This window comes from Lithobates pipiens, unplaced genomic scaffold (genome assembly GCF_037356315.1).
Source record: "Lithobates pipiens isolate NorthernLeopardFrog02 unplaced genomic scaffold, aLitPip1_a1.2 Scaffold_8, whole genome shotgun sequence".
Lineage (NCBI taxonomy): Eukaryota > Metazoa > Chordata > Amphibia > Anura > Ranidae > Lithobates > Lithobates pipiens.
This window is the reverse complement of record NW_027507903.1, coordinates 415,065,298-415,084,843: the sequence shown is the minus strand read 5'-3', so window position 1 is coordinate 415,084,843 and position 19,546 is coordinate 415,065,298. Positions and strand designations below refer to the sequence as shown.

The window sequence follows — 19,546 nt, the reverse complement described above, 5'->3', positions numbered from 1 at the left end:
CTACAGGAGTAGGACACTAGGCAGAAAAAAGACTTGGCTATGACTTGGCTATTGCTATAGGCCATAATTATTTATTTTTTATCTGCCTAGTCTGGAGTAAGGACCTAGTTCCCTGCCAGGATCTCTGGTCCTGGCATTTGTTTCCTTCTTTTTTTTTTATATGGCTTTTTTTCCTGTGAGCTCTGCAATCAACTGCTGGACTGAGCGATGGGCTGGATATCTAGATCCAGTGGTCCTCCCTGCCTAGCCAGCAAGTGCACGAAGCCCACAGCTTCGCGCTAGGTCGGCCTCAACATAGCCCCACTGGACGGGGCTGGCCTGTGATTTAAACGTCTCCCAAGGTCGCATATGGCGCAGCATTCCTTCTGACCGTTAGCCCCCCATTTCGATGATGAGGAGGTCCTGTCTGAAGTGGTGCCCGCCTGCTGGCTGGTATGGTGAGTAGCTGTCCTCCCTTTCTCCCTGAATGGGTTTGGTGTGGACGAGGGCCCCTCCCTTGGACAGTCAAAAAAAACATGCAAATTCCCTTCCTTCTCCTCAGGCCTCCCCTTTTGGTTTGGTGGCCACGGTGGGTCATCTTGGTGCCCCCCCACCCCGTGGTGGGTTGGTAAGTGGCAGGGGATGGTGTGCTGTACTGTGCGGAGGGGGGGGGGGGGGGGAGAAAGGGCATGCCACTGGTGAAAATGGGCTTCACAGTGAACGGGCGCTGGCTACTGATGGTGGTTCCATGCAACCCCCCCCCCCCCCCCCCCCTTCACTGTGGCTGATGGCAGGGCTCCCTCCTGGGTCACTGGGAGCCCTATGGAGCCATGGGAGATGGCCATTTTGCCGTAGCCAGTGCCATTTCTTTGGGGACTATGTATTCCTAAAGGCTGGTGGCCATGTAGTCCGGCGGCCATGTTTTGTTGGTCCGGTGTGCTAGTAAAGTGGCGGCCATGACAGTGAAGCCTTCTGGCCGCCAATTTTGGCTTTGGGAGTGCCCCCTTTTCCCCTGGTGTTGACTTCTGTTTTTTTCTTCTTTTGGACACTGTACGTGGAGCTTGGCTATCTCTGGTGCTACTCTGGTGGGGTCCCTCCCTCTCTCTGCTGCAGGTTGTGGGGTGCTCTGTTTGCTGATGTCCCAGTGGTGCTACTGGTTCGGTGGGGGTGTCCCATAGTGGTGCTAGACACTTTGTGGTGGCCCCTCCCTTTTCCTTATGAAGCATCCAGGAGTGTGTTTCCCCAATTAACACCCTCTCAGAGGCTGCTGGACCACCCAGTGATGCACTGATAATAGTCCTGGAGTCCTTTGTTTCTTGGGTGGAGTTGGCCTTTGGGCGGCGGGCTAGCAAAAAGCGTCCCCAGCCTTCACCTGCTTCATCTGTCTTGTCATATCCTGAATCTGACTCGGCTGCCTCGGAAGTGGCCCACCCTGTGGGGTTTGCAGCCACGCTCCCTGATTTGTCTGATGGTGAGGATGATTCCTCCTCACCTGGTGCTCCACACAAGCAGGTGCTAGTTGATGCACCAATCACATCTGTGCAGGAAAATGTAAAATATGGAGGATGTAGCGGTTTTTGGGACCCTGGACTTCCTTGGTAAATGAAAAACGGGTCCACTAAGTGATACTGTCCTGTTACAAGATGGTTTCGTTCTTGCCCTCTGGAAAGGTTCTTCCCGTCCAATGTGTGTCTGTCCCTGGACCGATTGCAAGACCTGTTGCTTCAGGGGGTGATTGTTTTTCTGGTTTCGGAACGGTTTCAAGGTTTTTATTCAAACCTGTTTACGATCCCAACAAAAGGAGGGGCAACGTATGTCCGATCCTGGAGGTCAAGGCCCTGAACTGCTTTGTGTGGCTACAGAAGTTCAGAATGGAATCCATTCCCACCCCTTTGGTCTCATCCCTACATCAGGGGGACTTTCTTGCTTCTATTGACATCATCAAGGATGCTTACCTGAACATTCCAATATGCGCAAGACACCAGCGATTCCTCAGTTTTGCTGTGGGAGTGGAGTACTATCCGTGCGTTGTGTTACACTTTGGTCTCGCCTCCACTCCTCTTGTCTTCAGGAAAGTGAAGGTTCCGGCGCTACTATGTCAGTGGGGGGTTGGGTTACATGGACATCCACCTCTTGCAAGCGGAGTCCTCTGCTGCCTTGATGGAATACATGGAGATCGCTATACAGACCCTGAAGGAGTTTGGCTAGCTTCTGAATTACCAGAAGTCTGCTCTGATCCCATCCAGAAAATTGGATCATCTGGGTCTGACTCTGGATTCAGCTCTAGTCAGTGTTCCTTCCTCTGGAAAAACTCCCAGAAGTTGCTTGCTGTGATTCATCTGCTGCAGTCCAGCAGCTGGTCCTCCCTCCGGACTTGCATGCGGGTGCTGGACCTGATGGTATCTACCTTCAAGGCGGTTCTGTTTACACAGTTCTATACAAGGTCCCTTCACTTCTGGTGAAGTGTCCGAGCTCTCTGGACAATCCAGTTTGGCTGAGCCGGGAAGCCAAGGAGTCCCTGCTCTGGTGGCTTCACTCTCCAACAGGGCAGATCCTTTCTCCCCTTGTATTGGACAGTCGTCACCATGGATACCAGTCTGTATGGGTGGGGAGGTGTCCTGGGACTGAGCTCCGTTCAGGTGTGTTGGATGCAGGTAGAGTCCAGACTACAGATCAATGTCATGAAACGTTGGGCGATTTGGTTGTGCCTAGTTTACTGGACGGATTGACTCCGGGGGGGCTCCCGGTATGGACCCAGCCAGACAATGCCACGGTGGTGACCTATGTCAATTACCAGGGCAGAACAAAGAGTTTATTGCAGCCCTGGAAGTAGCTGGTATCTTCCAGTGCGCAGAACGCTTTGTTCCAGCCCTCTCCGCCGTACACATTCCAGGAGTGGAAAACTGTCAGGCAGACTATCTGTCGGCTGGCGTTGGACCAAGGGGAGTGGTCCCTTCACCCGGACATGTTTTATCAGATGTCTCTCTGGTGGGGCACCCCTGTGGTGGTTTTGTTGGTGTCCCGGATCACAGGAAAGGTACAGAGGATTGTGGCACAGTCACGGGATCCTCTGGCAGACGCCACAGGTGCTCTGGTGGTCTAGTGGGGCAGTTTTTGGCTGGTCTATGCTTTTCCTCCTCCTAAGCTTTTGCCGACTTCGTTGAGCAGGGTCTAGGCCGAGGGTATTCTGGTCATTCTTGTGGCCCCAGACTGGCCTCGCCGGTCTTTGTATGCTGACCTGGTCACTGACATCCCTTGGAGACTGCTTCTCAGGGAGGATCTACTGTTCCAAGGGCCAAACTTCCATCCTGCTTTACAGTCACTGATTTGACGGCCTAACTGTTAAAAGCCAGGTACTGAAGCATAGAGGTTTGCCTGGGTCGGTGGTTCCAACATTGCTCAAGGCTAGGTGGTCTACTGCTCGGAAGATCTACCGTTGTACATGCAGATTTCATGGTGTGAGTCGATTGGTGTTCTCCCCAGGCCTTTTTTGGTGACTCCGATTTTGACCTTACTTCAACGAGGCATCTAGCACAAAGTGGCCTTGAGTACCATCAAAGGCCAGATGTCGGCATTGGCGGTTTTCTTTCAGTATCCCCTAGCCACGCGCTCCCTGGTATGTACTTTTATCCAAGGGGTTCGACATCCGACTTTCAGCCGGTGCAGTCTTCACTGCCACTGTTGGATCTGAACTTGGTGTTTTCAGTTCTCCAGAAGCCTCCCTTTGCAAATATTCGGGAGAGTTCCCTGTTTACGCTGTCCCAGAAGGTGGTGTTTTTGGTGGCTTTCACCTCCGCTCACTGGGTGTCAGAACTGGCAGCGTTATCTCATCATACCCCCTATTTGGTGGTCCACAAAGGTAACACAGATTAAGTGCCGGTTCACACTAGTGCGATGCGAGAATCCTGCGAATCAACGGCTGGTTCCCGCATCGCACTCGACACGCACAGCAGTTCACACTGCCATATGCGAACTGCTGGGGAGTGTCATTCTATGTTAACGACACCCCCATTTCAGATATCGCACTGCGAACTGACACTTCGGACATGAATCTGATCGCATATGTGTGAACACACATGCGATCCGATTCTGGTCCGAACAGAAAAAAGGGTCCTGTGCGTGTTTGTACCGAATGCGGTGCGATATCAGCCATACTATCTGTATGGCTGACATCGCACCCGCACAGACATCGCATGTAATGTGAACAGCAGTGCGCTGCGAATTACATGCGATGTCTGGCATTGCGATAGTGTGAACCGGCACTTAGACAGATTTTACAATATTTGAGAGAAATAGGCCTTTTGTGTACATAAAAAAAAAGTTATAGATCTTTGAGTTTAGCTCATGATAAATGGGAACAAATGCAAAAGTGTTGTGTTTATAATTTTGCTGCATGTGTGTAAAATAAATATATAAAATAGTAAAACCTTGGTTTGAGAGTGTTTTGCAAGACAACAACATTTTTAATTACATGATGACTGTATATTCCAGTAGCATCATGTCACAACTGAATATAAAAGAGAAAAGAGGTTCCTCCTAAAGCCCCTACACACTATCAGATTTTCCACAAATTTTTTCCTACATATTTACCAAAACCATGCAGTGTAAGGGCCTGCCTGATTGCATACAAATCGAAACTCCTAAGGTTTGACCTCATATTATATGGTTTTGGAGGAAAAAAATCAGCAGAAAATCTCAGTGTGTATGGGGCATAAGTGATAATGAAGGTACAACATTTAGCAACTCACATGGTTGATGATTAAAACGGGCATATCTAAGTATGCAGGCATCTGAGGAAAAGCTGTTCACATAGACCGCTTTTGACAATATGGTTCCCTCCTACTCCACTTAATTTTAATATATATATAATGTAATGTATATGTTTTTTCTTTCTGATCATCTCCTGAAAGTTTATAAAATTTTCAAAAAATTATGTAGTTGGTTTAGTAGTACTTTAACCACTTCTTCCCACCGGCCGTCATATGACATCCTTGACTTGTACGGGTATATCTGAATGATGCTAATAATACACACTCTCAACTCAAATGCATCCAATAAAGTATACACATAACATTTAATAACATTGATTGTTACCACTTTAAACTATAATAGCAACACCCTGTGAAGTGAATAATTGATAAAAACGATATGAATAAATAAGTAAATGAAGTGTCCAATTTTTAAACAAAAAAAGTCCAACGCTCATTAGATGGTGACCGACCAGTGAATTGATTATAATTCATAAAGACTTCCAGGAACACTCTTCCACCACACCACTGTGACTTCAATCCCCTTATGGATTATATTATTTATACACTCCACATGTAAATAAAAAAAGCACAGCCTCCGATAGTGTGAAACCTTCACACACTTTAATCTCATAAAATTTCACTACATTACACTCACATGTGGAATATCAAAGGCACACCATAAATAAATTGCACCGCACTCCAAGACCAAAGTAGCTGGATAATGGATGGCCACGGCAGAACCAGGGCTTGCGAGATAGCAAGATAACAGCTAAGTATTTAGCGCCGCTCATTCTACACTGCTTGGTAGGATTTTTGCACATTATTATTAAGAGTGGCAGCAAGTTTTTTTTGTTTTTTAGTGTAAGCCCATTGGTGATACACAGGTCTGAGGGCGGAAGTGTGTATTGTTATATCTGAATGATGCCTACAGCTACAGGCATCGTTCAGATATCGGCTTTTCAGCCGGCGATTCCCTACACCATAATAATGATCATAGCGGCTGTTCCGCTGCTTCTTACGGGCAGCGAGCGGTGATGTCCCCGCTGCCCTCTGGTGCTTCTACGGACTCACTGCTTCCATCGATAAGTCGGAGACAGGATTCGCCAGCCCTGAATGTTTACCATAGATATTTCCGGTAGACAAGATGGTCGCTGGAGTCTCTATGACCGTTCGGTGGCCAGGCACAGTGTTATGACATCACGCCCGGCCTCTGTATTCAAACAAACGGCGCCGCCTCGGTTAGGAAGATTTTTTTTTTGATTTTGGACTTCCCAGCCTAGAGGTGAGATGTAGGGTCTTATTGACCCCATATATCACTGCAAAGAGAACCGATCATGCCGTATTCCTATTATAAGGGATGTTTGCATTCCTTGTAATGGGAATAACTTTTTTTTTTTTTTTTTTTTTTTTTTGTCAAACAACAAAAAAAGTAAAATTAACAATAAAAAAGTAAAACATTTACTCTGCTGACATTGGAGTGAGAGCAATAATTCTAGCTCTAGACCACCTCTGTAACTCAAAACAAGTAACCAGTAAAAAAATTTAAAGTGTCGCCTATGGGGATTATTAAGTACCGAAGTTTGGTGCCATTCCACGAGCATATGCAGTTTTGAAGTGTGACATGTTGGGTATCTATTTACTCGGCATAACTTCCTCTTACACATTATGTAAAAAAAATGGGCTAATTTTACTGTTTTTTTTTTTTTAAACCCAAAAACTTTTTTTCCCCATGATTTTTTACATGTAGGAGGAAAATGTCAGAATTGACCTGGGTGGCAAGTGGTTAAAATAATATACTAGCTGCTCTGTTTTTTGTTTCATGTCTCATTGCTCTTTGAACTTTTAATGCTGTGGCACTTGTCGACTGTTTTTACTTTATTTTTCTGATAATGATTGCTCTGCTTTTAGGCATGAACGTGTCCTTGAAGCACTCACAGAAAGAGCAGAGGCGGATGAGATGGAACGATTTAAACCTCTTCTGGAGGGGCTTAAAAGCGGAACACCTGTAGCACTCAAGGTATTATTGCCTCTTCCTTTTTGGTTTTAACTTCATTGCTTAATACCACACTTGAAAATAGAAATCTTTCCTGTGGTTCTGTAAGTGGAGATAGTGTTTAAATGGTTTTTATATTAGTAAAATAAAAGTACAGGATTGGAATAAGATGTTTGGAACAAAGTTTCTCTTTAAAGCGTTATGGTTCCTGAAATAAAGTTTTACAAACAAACCATGATTTGTGGGCAAGCACAGCCATTAAAACGTGTTGGTTCAGTTCCCTGCCATCCCCCAGAAGACTCCAGCAGCGAGGGTAATTCATGCCTATGGAGTTGGGTTTGAATACCATCCACTGATTGTCTTGTGCATTTCTTTTAAACATAGGACAGTCAGTGGTCCCCAGGAAGTAATAAAGTGAAAGTTAAACCTGTGAAGAACCAGGTTCTTTCACTTCTCCTGTGGTGGTTGTGGGTGGTCATTACTGCTGCACTGAAGGACACTCACATAATGACAAGTGAGCACTGTTTAATGCAACAGTAGAATGAACCCAGGCTGCATTGATCTCATACCCCCATGGGGTGTGCCCATGCCAGCCTGGGCTTAGAAAGCTCCTTCTGTCATTCAACCCAGAAAAACGAAGTTTTTGCAGCAAAGATACACTTTTTTTTTTTTTTTTTTTTTTTTAAAGTTTTGTTTTTTCTTTAACCTCTTTCTGCAACTGTAACACATATATGCATGGGCCTTAATGCCCAGTACCCATCCATTGCACATTTGCTTCTTTGGGGATCTGAGGTTGTGTGTTGAGAATGTGCTCACTGCGCGATCCATGCACACTGACCAAGTTGTGACTGACAGTCTATCTCTATAAGAGGTCTGTGGGACTGGATCCTGATAATGACAGGTGTGAGTCCAATTACAGAAGTCACATGATTGGGATACTACCTCTGCCTCCCAGCTGTAAGACCTACTTAAAGGGCCACTGGGACTTCATAGCAGAGGCACTAAAGTTGTCCAGGTTGTTCTTTCAGTAGATCAGCTCCATCTGCTCCACGAAGCCAACACCCCCCCCCATACTATTTATATGTCTTGCCCACATGCAAAAGTAAACATTTGTTGCATTAACCGCTTCCCGCCCGCCCTATAGCCGAATGACGGCCTTAGGGCGGGCGGCTTCCTACGCCTGGCCGTCCCTGGACGGCCTGGTGTTTACTCCCGCGATGCGCGCCGCCGCGGGCGCGCATCGCGGAAGTTCTGTGTTTGCCGTGTCCCCCGGGGACAGGCAAACACAGATCGCTGTAAACGGCCAATCACAGCGGCCGTTTACAGCGTGATCGGCGTGTCCAATGGGAGATGATCTCATATGTAAACATATGAGATAATCTCTCAGCGCCGCTCTCCCTCCTCATACAGACAGCGTGTGAGAGGGGAGAGAAGAACGGCTGCAGCAGCCGTTAGTGTACAAAAAAAAAAAAAAAAAAAGTGTAAAAAAAGTGCCATCCTCCCCCAGATCCATCCTCCCCCAGTGCCATGCCCCCCCCAGTGCCATCCTGCCCCAGTGCCATCCGCCTTAGTGCCATCCGCCCCAGTGCAATCCACCCCACCCCAGTGCCACCTGCCCGCAGTGCTATCTGTCCCCAGTGCCACCTGTTGTCAGTGCCATTTGTCCCCAGTGCCACGTATAAGTGGCATCTGTCAGTGCCACGTGTTATTAGTGCCACATAGTGCCATCTGTCATCAGTGCCACGTATTAGTGCCATCTGTCATCAGTGCCACATATTAGTGCCACGTGTCATCAGTGCCACATATTAGTGTCATCTGTCATCAGTGCCACATATTAGTGCCATCTGTCATCAGTGCCACGTATAACTGTCATCATTGCCACGTATCAGTGCCATCTGTCATCAGTGTCACGTGTCATTGTCCTGGTATTTCAAAAGTGTAATAAGTAGTCAACAAGTTAGATGTGTAATTTATGCTTCTAGAACACGTGATGGCGCTCCCTGCATGTTGGGCCTCTCTATGTGGCCAGGCTGTGAAAAAGTCCCACACATGTGGTATTGTAATACTCAGGAGGAGTAGCAGAATTTTTGGGAGGTGTCATTTGTGGTATACACATGCCACGTGAGAGAAATAACCTATTACAATGACAATTTTGTGGAGAAAAATAAAAAAAATGAAAAATCTTCATTTTGCAAAGAATTGTGGGAAAAAAATGACAACATCAAAAAGCTCACCATGCCTCTTACTAAATACCTTGGAATGTCTACTTTCCAAAAAGGGTTCATTTGGGGGGTATTTGTACTTTCCTGACTTGTTCGGGTCACAAGAAGCGAGATAGGCCACCAGTACATCAGATGTGATCAATTTTGTGCGATTCGCACCACAGCTTGTAGACTCTATAACTTTCACAAAGACCAAATAATATCCACTAATTTGGGTTATTTTTACCAAAGACATGTAGCAGTATAAATTGTGGCCAAAATGTATGAAGAAAAATTAATAATTTGCATAATTCTGTCACAGAAACAAAGAAATATGCGTTTTTTTTCAAAATTTTCGGTCTTTTTTCATTTATAGCGCAAAAAATAAAAACCCCAGAGGTGATCAAATACCACCAAAAGAAAGCTCTATTTGTGGGGAAAAAAAGGACACAAAATTCATTTGGGTACAGTGTTGCATGACTGAGTAATTGTCATTCAAAGTGTGAGAGCACCGAAAGCTGAAAATTGGTCTGGGCAGGAAGGGTGTTTAAGTGCCCAGTAAGCAAGTGGTTAAATAATATATGTAACACAGTGTTTACACACAAGTTGGTTTTCTCATCCCCACTCCAAACCTTAATTTGCTCTGCTGACTGTACCAGAAACTGAGATCTTTATGAAGTAAGTTTTATTTCTTTGTCATGTACAGTCTGTCTCCAAAGGCAGTTAGAGCAGCCTATCAATGTGAGAAGGCCGCATAGATTTTATAGTCATCGGTTGGGGAAGGCTGATAGAAGCTTTTCAATCGTGTTATTCATTTTGTTATAAGTGCAGGTGTTCTCATCCTAGGTTAGCAGCTACCTGTGTCACTTATCTCCTCTGGCTGCATCACCTGAAAGTTTGTAATGTCTGCAGATCGTGGAGCCTTCTATTGACAGTCTAATTTGGCTGCTCATATTTTTATATAAAGGTCTCAAATGTAAAAGACAGGGGTAGCGATGAGGAAACCTTCCCTATTTCCAGCCAGTGACCATTAAAACATGGCAAGGCTTGGTGTCCCCATCTAAGCCCACAATTACACAAGCACTTTAAAGGGTTATTACAGGCATTTTTGCATGTGTCTCAAGCTTCAGACGTTTGTTTCCTGGGCTGGGCAACGGGAGGATAGCAGTTCTTTAGGATAACAGGAGTTCTTCAGGTATAAAATGCACATTTACAGGCGGTTTACAAGTCTATGGGTCCCCAACACATCAGAATATGTTCAAAAAGACCAATATACTTTTTGAGAATAGGCTGTAGGACATAAGGCGACTGAATGCACAAGTGTAAAATTGGACAATTTAAAAGAATGAGATTCTGCCTGTTGGGTGTAGTCAGGTGTAGGGAAATGAGCAGAAAAGGGCTTGCATGTGAATGAGGGCTGGAAATTTATTTTGCTCAAATATTGCTTTTCCTTCTTTGGAGAGGTTTTGTTATGTTTTTTAACTGTAAGGGTGTAGTTGTACCTTTTTACATAGTATTAGGATTGCTTTTGATTTTTTTTAAAGTTTCTCTCTTCCTTGTTTTGGTTAAACTAAAAATTTGAATGTTCCTTCAAAGGCAAGTTCCGCTTACCTCTGAATTTTATTAGTTGTTGTTCCTGCATGCTGTGCAATCAAAACCTCATATTTCTTAAAACATTTATTTATCCTGTAGTCTTAAAGTGGTTACCAGTAAAAAACAAAACAAAAAAAAAACATCCATCCGTCACATGACCATTTTTTATTCCCTAGGTGAGCTGTATGCTGCTAATCAACGCCATGATCATCCAAGGTGATGAGCTGGATTTCCGTGTCCACATTCGCAGTGAATTGATGCGTTCAGGTCTCAGTAACTTGTTAAAGGTATGAAAATGCTTTCACAGTTTTCTTAATATATTAGATATGGCATTTTGAATAGTAATGGTACATTTTTTACAGATTAATGTTCACTTGTGTCTTGTGCATATTGAACACCGTCAGGTCTACTAACCACCTTGCTTCTTTAGGCAAACTTCAGTACTTTTAGTGGCTCTTAGTTCCTGCTTTATAATTCTGGTTCACGCTTCTGTCCAGAGAAGCTGCAGTTCAAGTGACACTGCGAGCAAATATAAAAATACATAATTTAGTTCAGTAATATATATTGAATGTTTTTAAAATGCAGCTAGTAACTGAAATATATCCTTGTTCTCTTCACACAATCCTCTGCACAGCTGAAGTCCAACATAATCTAATCCTGACATAAGCTTGGGCAATTCAAGCCAATCAAGTGAATGAGGAAGAAATACCCTCCGTGACATACACACATCAAAATTGTCAGTTGGTGTGGAGCTGAAGGCAGCTGAAGTTTTACACATTTCCAGCAATGGTTGACCTTGACCCCCTGATTATTGGCCTCACTAACCGTTAGGTTGACCTTTACAGCATAGGAAAAAATGTACGATTTGCATATAGTTTTTAGCTGCCTATATCTCTGCAACTACTGATTATTTTAATGTGGGGTTTTACTTGAATTTAGTGTATGTAAAAGCAAAACATTATTATTTTTAGTTTTGAATAATGTAAGGAAGGGTTAGATCTTCTGCCAAGTGTGATCTGAGTCCCTAATGCAGATGTGAACTAGTGCTCTAGTGACAAAGACTGGAATTCATCTCATTTTGAGATTTCCTTGTACTTCTTGCATCTCCAAGACAGGAAGCGAAAAAAAAAAAATCTGAAATGTTTTTAAACAGTTTCTTCAAAACGATTGTGTATGCCAGGTTTTAATTTGTTGAGTTTCTGAGATGTTTACCTTCTGCTGGCAACAGGTGCTAGTTTTATAGTTTTATTTATGTTTGGATTATATTTTCCAATGTAATCTAATAGAGCTGTCAGCTTTCCATTGCTTTTAGTGGTGCTTCCTTGCACAGTTCATCACCGGGAACCCCTGCTGGGTCTCCCATATCTACTTGGTAAACAGTGTGACACCAGTGTGAGTGGGGCTCTACTGCTGCCCTTCCTGCTGTGTTCATGAACTGATACAAGCCATTGAACATGTTGCCCTTGTTGGCTTTGTATTGTGCTGAATGTCATTGAATATAAAATCTAACAAATATTTGTGTGTTTTAGGTTTCTTGTGGAAATGCGACGTGTGAAAGCTTTATCTGACTACTAATCACACATTTTTTTTTTTTTTGTTATTTTGTTAAGGATCTGGAAACTATAGAGAATGATGAACTAAAGGTACAGCTTGGTGTATTCATGGAGCACGCTGAATATGATGCGGATGACTTGCGTGGGCGTTTAGATGACATTAAAGTGGAGATGGAATATCCTTTTGCCATACTTTCAGAAGATTAGGGTGCTGTTTTAAAAACTAAAGAGAACAGTTCTACAATCCTCCAGTAAACAATAGGGGAAGGTGATATCTCCGCCAGGGACAGGGGTCTTTTGGGAAGGTTAAAGAGAGACTTTGTTTAGGTGATTGTTTTTTTTTTTTATCTTTTAAAGTATAAGTTCACCTTTACAAAAATATATAATGTACATTTTTTTTTTTTTTTTTTTTTTATAAAAAATATAAGCATTTATTTTTGTTAGCCTGTAAAGCATTACACCAACAATTAGCAGTTCTGTGTAGCTGTCTGATACAGGCAGTTACATTCTGACAGGAAGGCTCAATGAACTACTAGAGCATTCATTGTACTGGTAATTCATTAAAAACTACAAACTGACGCTACTAGTTTTCACATTCACAGAACTTTCTGGAGTTGATTTATTAAAACTGGAGAGTGCAGCTCAGCATAAAAACCAATCCGCTCCCAGGTTTTTTTTTTGTCAGCTTAATTGAAAAAGCAGACAGCAGCACAGCTGCACCAGATTTTGCACTTTCCAGTTTTAGTAAATCAACCCCTATGAATGGGTCTCATTACAATTTTTTTTCTTAGGTAGTGACAGTGAGAGAAGATCCTCCTCTCCCTGTCAAAACAGGTGGTGGGGTGGGGGGGATCTGCAGGGGCTGGTGCATACCAATATGAAAGGTGAACTTATCCTTTTAAGATGTTTACCACTAAGTGCTGTTGCATAATATAGTAATCTTTTGACTTCTATAATTCAGTGATATGGAGTTCTTTTTTTCATCCTTTCTGACCACTGGTATGCCTTTATTATGTAAATGTTATCCTGATGAGTTGATCTCTGGGGATTCAGGCTAGCACAATGTCAGTTGGCATTTTTGGTGTGAAAAAAAGACCTTGGTCCATATTTTCCCAGTGTTAGTTTATCTAAAGAGCAATCACAAGCTTTTATCGGTCGGATGTCCGTGCTTGCATTCTGGGTCTGCACACCTGCTGCAGCCATTAAGAGATCGTACTGCTTCGCATATTGATCTATTTTTAAATTATTGAGAATCCAGCCAAAGATGCTAAAGTAGCCAACAATCTTGCAGAATGCTCAGAGCTCCCAGGTGGACAGGAATTGCATAGGAAATATGGTAGGAAGACTTTACAGTGGATTATTCAAAACATGTAAAAAGCCATGGGCTGATTCAGCCTTCCATACCCTTCATAACTGTTTTGGGGTAAATCTATCCTTTTAATTTGCAACCTTGGCTAATAACTGGATATGTGCATCAAACACAGAACTTTTTCAGTCTTTGCTTTTGTATAACTCACACCATTTAAAAAATAAAAATGATTTAGAAGAAACAATGAGCACACAAATGCAACAGAACAGATTGGCAAAGATGTTCATTCAGGTCTTTATCAAATCAAGCATATATAAACAAATTTATCATCACACAAAATCGCTAATGTAAAACAAGTATTTCAAATTTATCCAACACAGTTGGATCAAGTGGAAGAAATACTGTGGTATATTAACAATGGCACACATTTGGATCTGTATTTTAATAACGTTTAAACAGAACTAGAACATTTACAATAAATTGAGTATAGGGGTATTCACTAATGGGGAGCCATTTAGGCAAGATCTAAGGTGTAGTGTTTTTCACAGTTCAGCTTGCACCATTTACTACAGAGTGGCATTATATACCTAGACAACATTTTCTGGTCATAGATTACTGTATTTTACACATCTAGATCTGTCCTTTATGCAGTTGTACAAAGAAGGTATGTGCAAGTTACTTCAAATTATAACTAAAGGCAAAACTTTTTTTCTTCACTTACATCAGGGGACACAGAGCCATAGTAGTTATTATGTGGGTTATAGGGCCACTGATAGGTGGTGGACACTGGCACGCCCTAAGGCAAGAAGTGCACTCCCTATATAACCCCTCCAACTACTGGGAGTCCTCCGTTTTTTCGCCAGTGTCTAAGGTGTTAGTCACGAGTAAAGATGTGCTGTGCTCCACTGGAAGCAATCCTTGCTGGGGCTAGCCATGCTGACCTGATCCGTTCTGATGTCTTTTCATGGGCTAAATGAATGGTACCCGGGCCTCTTGTCTGAAGAAACAAGGTTTTGCTTGAAAAAGCTTCTCTTTAGAGAACTTCGCCCTGGGATCCAGTACTTTTTGTTAGTAAGGCCATAAAGTTTTTACTGGCAGGGTGCTGTCGCAGGTCCAGGATTGTGGGTAACCTGAGGTTCCCTGGTTCCTGAAGGTTTCCTAAAAGGTCTCGGAGCCCACCCTGAAGGGTGAAGATTGGGTCTTTATCTTTGATAAAACCCTGCTGCGAGGAAAAGGTAAGCAAGATTTTCTCAGGAATTTCCTTCTATGTATAATGTTGTCATGCCTATGTGTCACCACTGGGGGCTGTATTGAGCACTCACCGACCTGATGCTGGAAACACAGAAGCCTGTCATTTCTCCTCTCCTCTGGCCACAACAGATCCTCCGGTAAGAGGGGGGCTCTGCTTCTCTTCCTATGTCCTCAAATATTGTTTTTTCCCCTTTGAGGGATAGTATGCCAAACTAGTTCCTTTTTTTTTTTTTTTAAAAGACAGCGGCTGCTCAGTGGAGGATTTACCCTCACTATATTCCTTTGAAAGGAATGGGGGGGGGGGGGGGGGTGTAATTTGCGAGGGCGTGTGGCTAACGGTGTCAGATGCCAGCCACACATGCAGGAAGTTGATTTTAGCGCTGTGTGTGTGTAGCTGCTGCTGGCTGGCTGTGGAGGAACAGAGCAGGAGGGTGGCTTGTTCAGGTTAGTGACTCAGGCTTTTTTCCCTTTGACACATTATACTTTACCGGGATAGGATTAATAGCAGCTAATGGCGCTGAACTATAGCCTAGTAATGTACATTCTTTTGCTGGTAGTGTCTCTGCTTTATGCTTCCGGCTATGAATGGTAATGGGACCAGGAACTTTTCTAAAGGGGTCAATGGTTTTCACTATAAACTGAATCCATTTCCAAAAGAATGTCATCCTCCGAGAGGGATGCGGCCAATCAGATTGAGCCGTCAGTGGAAACTGTTGCATAAAACACTTCAGTCCCTGTATATGTAATTTAAGCCTTATGGCTTATGCTTGGACTAGTGCATTCTCACAGAGTTCTGTGGCTGAATAATTGATCAGCCGAAGCACCGTGTAAAAAAAACTGTTAGCCACATCCAAATGAACTCTAATGGGAAAATCGCTCTTTTACCAGTAAAGAAGAGGTTTAAACATTTCTCCTTTAATCGTGCTGCCTCTCCTATGCCAGGGGCATCTGCCTCTAGGCAGTCTCGATGGCCTCAACAGTCGGGTTCAAGGGAAAGTCCCCAAGGGCAGCACCAGGGTCAGAAGAGATTTTGGGGCCGAATGCCCACAAATAGTGATGGCCGAACGGTTCGCCCGGCGGTCGTTTCGCGGCGAATTTCCGACATTCGCGGTCCGCACGTTCGAACGCCTTTTTCCGTCGTTCGCCGCGGCGGACTTACGTGTTTAATGTATACAAGAACTTTAACCTTTGGTGACACGTTTATCATGTGATACAGGACAGCCAATTGAGACATGACAGCACATGGACACTTGTACATTCCCCCTAACCTATAAATACACCCGATCCGGTGGCCATTTTACATTCTTTCTTCTGTTAAGATAGGGACAGGTTCCTGTGTGGAGTAGGGAGAGATAAACCACTAGCTATTTGGTACACAAAAGTTCTTTTCAGGACTGGTATAGGTGTTAGGTGTTGATAGGTTTGCTGTGCTGCTGATTCTTGCAGCAGCCTGAGTGTCTTTTGTTAGTTTAGAGAAAGGGAAAGGACGGTGTATGCTACAGGGACAGCCAGATTAGTCTTTCATCATCATCATCATCATCATCATCATTAGCTGTTACTATCAAGGTCCACAAAAGAGCTGTTCCAGTAACCACTAATCGTTCTCTTTTTTTGCCAATTTGTATAGGGACAGGAAGGAAGCAGTGTTGTCAGGCAGTGAGGGTAATTTTAAAGACTTGCTGTTATTATTAGTTCCACAAAGGTTCTTTTCAGGACTGGTATCAGTGGTACAGTAATAGGCTTGTACATGTATAATATTCTTTCTTCCAAATATAGAAAGGATATTATACTTGACTGCTGCCCTTCTGCTGCAGTCTGCTAAACATTCACAACTCACTTGTTCCACAAAAGTTCTTATAAGGACTGGTAACTTGGTATAGGGTGCTACGGTACATAGGCTTGAGTGCGGTACAGTCTGCTGTTCTGTAAGGACCGCTATCGGTCCACAATAGATAGGGTTGACGTGCACCACTGCTGACCGCTGCCCTATACTGCAGCAGTCCTTCAGCGGTATAGGGACTGACGTACAGTCTGCTAATCACTAACACACAACCTGCTTGTTCCACAAAAGTTCTTATAAGGACTGGTAACTTGGTATAGGGTGCTACGGTACATAGGCTTGAGTGCGGTACAGTCTGCTGTTCTGTAAGGACCGCTATCGGTCCACAATAGATAGGGTTGACGTGCACCACTGCTGACCGCTGCCCTATACTGCAGCAGTCCTTCAGCGGTATAGGGACTGACGTACAGTCTGCTAAAAACTAATACACAACCTGCTTGGTCCACAAAAGTTCTTATAAGGACTGGTAACTTGGTATAGGGTGCTACGGTACATAGGCTTGAGTGCGGTACAGTCTGCTGTTCTGTAAGGACCGCTATCGGTCCACAATAGATAGGGTTGACGTGCACCACTGCTGACCGCTCACCTATACTGCAGCAGTCCTTCAGCGGTATAGGGACTGACGTACAGTCTGCTAAACACTAATACACAACCTGCTTGTTCCACAAAAGTTCTTATAAGGACTGGTAACTTGGTATAGGGTGCTACGGTACATAGGCTTGAGTGCGGTACAGTCTGCTGTTCTGTAAGGACCGCTATCGGTCCACAATAGATAGGGTTGACGTGCACCACTGCTGACCGCTCACCTATACTGCAGCAGTCCTTCAGCGGTATAGGGACTGACGTACAGTCTGCTAAACACTAACACACAACCTGCTTGTTCCACAAAAGTTCTTATAAGGACTGGTAACTTGGTATAGGGTGCTACGGTACATAGGCTTGAGTGCGGTACAGTCTGCTGTTCTGTAAGGACCGCTATCGGTCCACAATAGATAGGGTTGACGTGCACCACTGCTGACCGCTCACCTATACTGCAGCAGTCCTTCAGCGGTATAGGGACTGACGTACAGTCTGCTAATCACTAACACACAACCTGCTTGTTCCACAAAAGTTCTTATAAGGACTGGTAACTTGGTATAGGGTGCTACGGTACATAGGCTTGAGTGCGGTACAGTCTGCTGTTCTGTAAGGACCGCTATCGGTCCACAATAGATAGGGTTGACGTGCACCACTGCTGACCGCTCACCTATACTGCAGCAGTCCTTCAGCGGTATAGGGACTGACGTACAGTCTGCTAAACACTAATACACAACCTGCTTGTTCCACAAAAGTTCTTATAAGGACTGGTAACTTGGTATAGGGTGCTACGGTACATAGGCTTGAGTGCGGTACAGTCTGCTGTTCTGTAAGGACCGCTATCGGTCCACAATAGATAGGGTTGACGTGCACCACTGCTGACTGCTCACCTATACTGCAGCAGTCCTTCAGCGGTATAGGGACTGACGTACAGTCTGCTAAACACTAACACACAACCTGCTTGTTCCACAAAAGTTCTTATAAGGACTGGTAACTTGGTATAGGGTGCTACGGTACATAGGCTTGAGTGCGGTACAGTCTGCTGTTCTGTAAGGACCGCTATCGGTCCACAATAGATAGGGTTGACGTGCACCACTGCTGACCGCTGCCCTATACTGCAGCAGTCCTTCAGCGGTATAGGGACTGACGTACAGTCTGCTAAACACTAATACACAACCTGCTTGGTCCACAAAAGTTCTTATAAGGACTGGTAACTTGGTATAGGGTGCTACGGTACATAGGCTTGAGTGCGGTACAGTCTGCTGTTCTGTAAGGACCGCTATCGGTCCACAATAGATAGGGTTGACGTGCACCACTGCTGACCGCTGCCCTATACTGCAGCAGTCCTTCAGCGGTATAGGGACTGACGTACAGTCTGCTAAACACTAATACACAACCTGCTTGGTCCACAAAAGTTCTTATAAGGACTGGTAACTTGGTATAGGGTGCTACGGTACATAGGCTTGAGTGCGGTACAGTCTGCTGTTCTGTAAGGACCGCTATCGGTCCACAATAGATAGGGTTGACGTGCACCACTGCTGACCGCTCACCTATACTGCAGCAGTCCTTCAGCGGTATAGGGACTGACGTACAGTCTGCTAATCACTAACACACAACCTGCTTGTTCCACAAAAGTTCTTATAAGGACTGGTAACTTGGTATAGGGTGCTACGGTACATAGGCTTGAGTGCGGTACAGTCTGCTGTTCTGTAAGGACCGCTATCGGTCCACAATAGATAGGGTTGACGTGCACCACTGCTGACCGCTGCCCTATACTGCAGCAGTCCTTCAGCGGTATAGGGACTGACGTACAGTCTGCTAAACACTAATACACAACCTGCTTGGTCCACAAAAGTTCTTATAAGGACTGGTAACTTGGTATAGGGTGCTACGGTACATAGGCTTGAGTGCGGTACAGTCTGCTGTTCTGTAAGGACCGCTATCGGTCCACAATAGATAGGGTTGACGTGCACCACTGCTGACCGCTGCCCTATACTGCAGCAGTCCTTCAGCGGTATAGGGACTGACGTACAGTCTGCTAAACACTAATACACAACCTGCTTGGTCCACAAAAGTTCTTATAAGGACTGGTAACTTGGTATAGGGTGCTACGGTACATAGGCTTGAGTGCGGTACAGTCTGCTGTTCTGTAAGGACCGCTATCGGTCCACAATAGATAGGGTTGACGTGCACCACTGCTGACCGCTGCCCTATACTGCAGCAGTCCTTCAGCGGTATAGGGACTGACGTACAGTCTGCTAAACACTAATACACAACCTGCTTGGTCCACAAAAGTTCTTATAAGGACTGGTAACTTGGTATAGGGTGCTACGGTACATAGGCTTGAGTGCGGTACAGTCTGCTGTTCTGTAAGGACCGCTATAGGTCCACAATAGATAGGGTTGACGTGCACCACTGCTGACCGCTCACCTATACTGCAGCAGTCCTTCAGCGGTATAGGGACTAAGAGTTTTGTCACAGGGTCATTTAAAAAATGACA

The 19,546-nt window shown here is 44.5% G+C and overlaps 1 protein-coding gene across 1 annotated transcript in view; it reads left to right on the top strand.

The window, feature by feature from the left end:
* Positions 1-19,546, top strand: part of LOC143962194 (protein diaphanous homolog 1-like) — a 311,409-nt gene that overhangs the window by 171,013 nt on the left and 120,850 nt on the right. Inside the window, exons 9-11 of the mRNA XM_077471524.1 lie at positions 6,639-6,747; positions 10,694-10,804; positions 12,128-12,246. Coding sequence (XP_077327650.1) covers positions 6,639-6,747; positions 10,694-10,804; positions 12,128-12,246 — 339 coding nt within the window. The remainder of the gene's footprint in view (positions 1-6,638; positions 6,748-10,693; positions 10,805-12,127; positions 12,247-19,546) is intronic.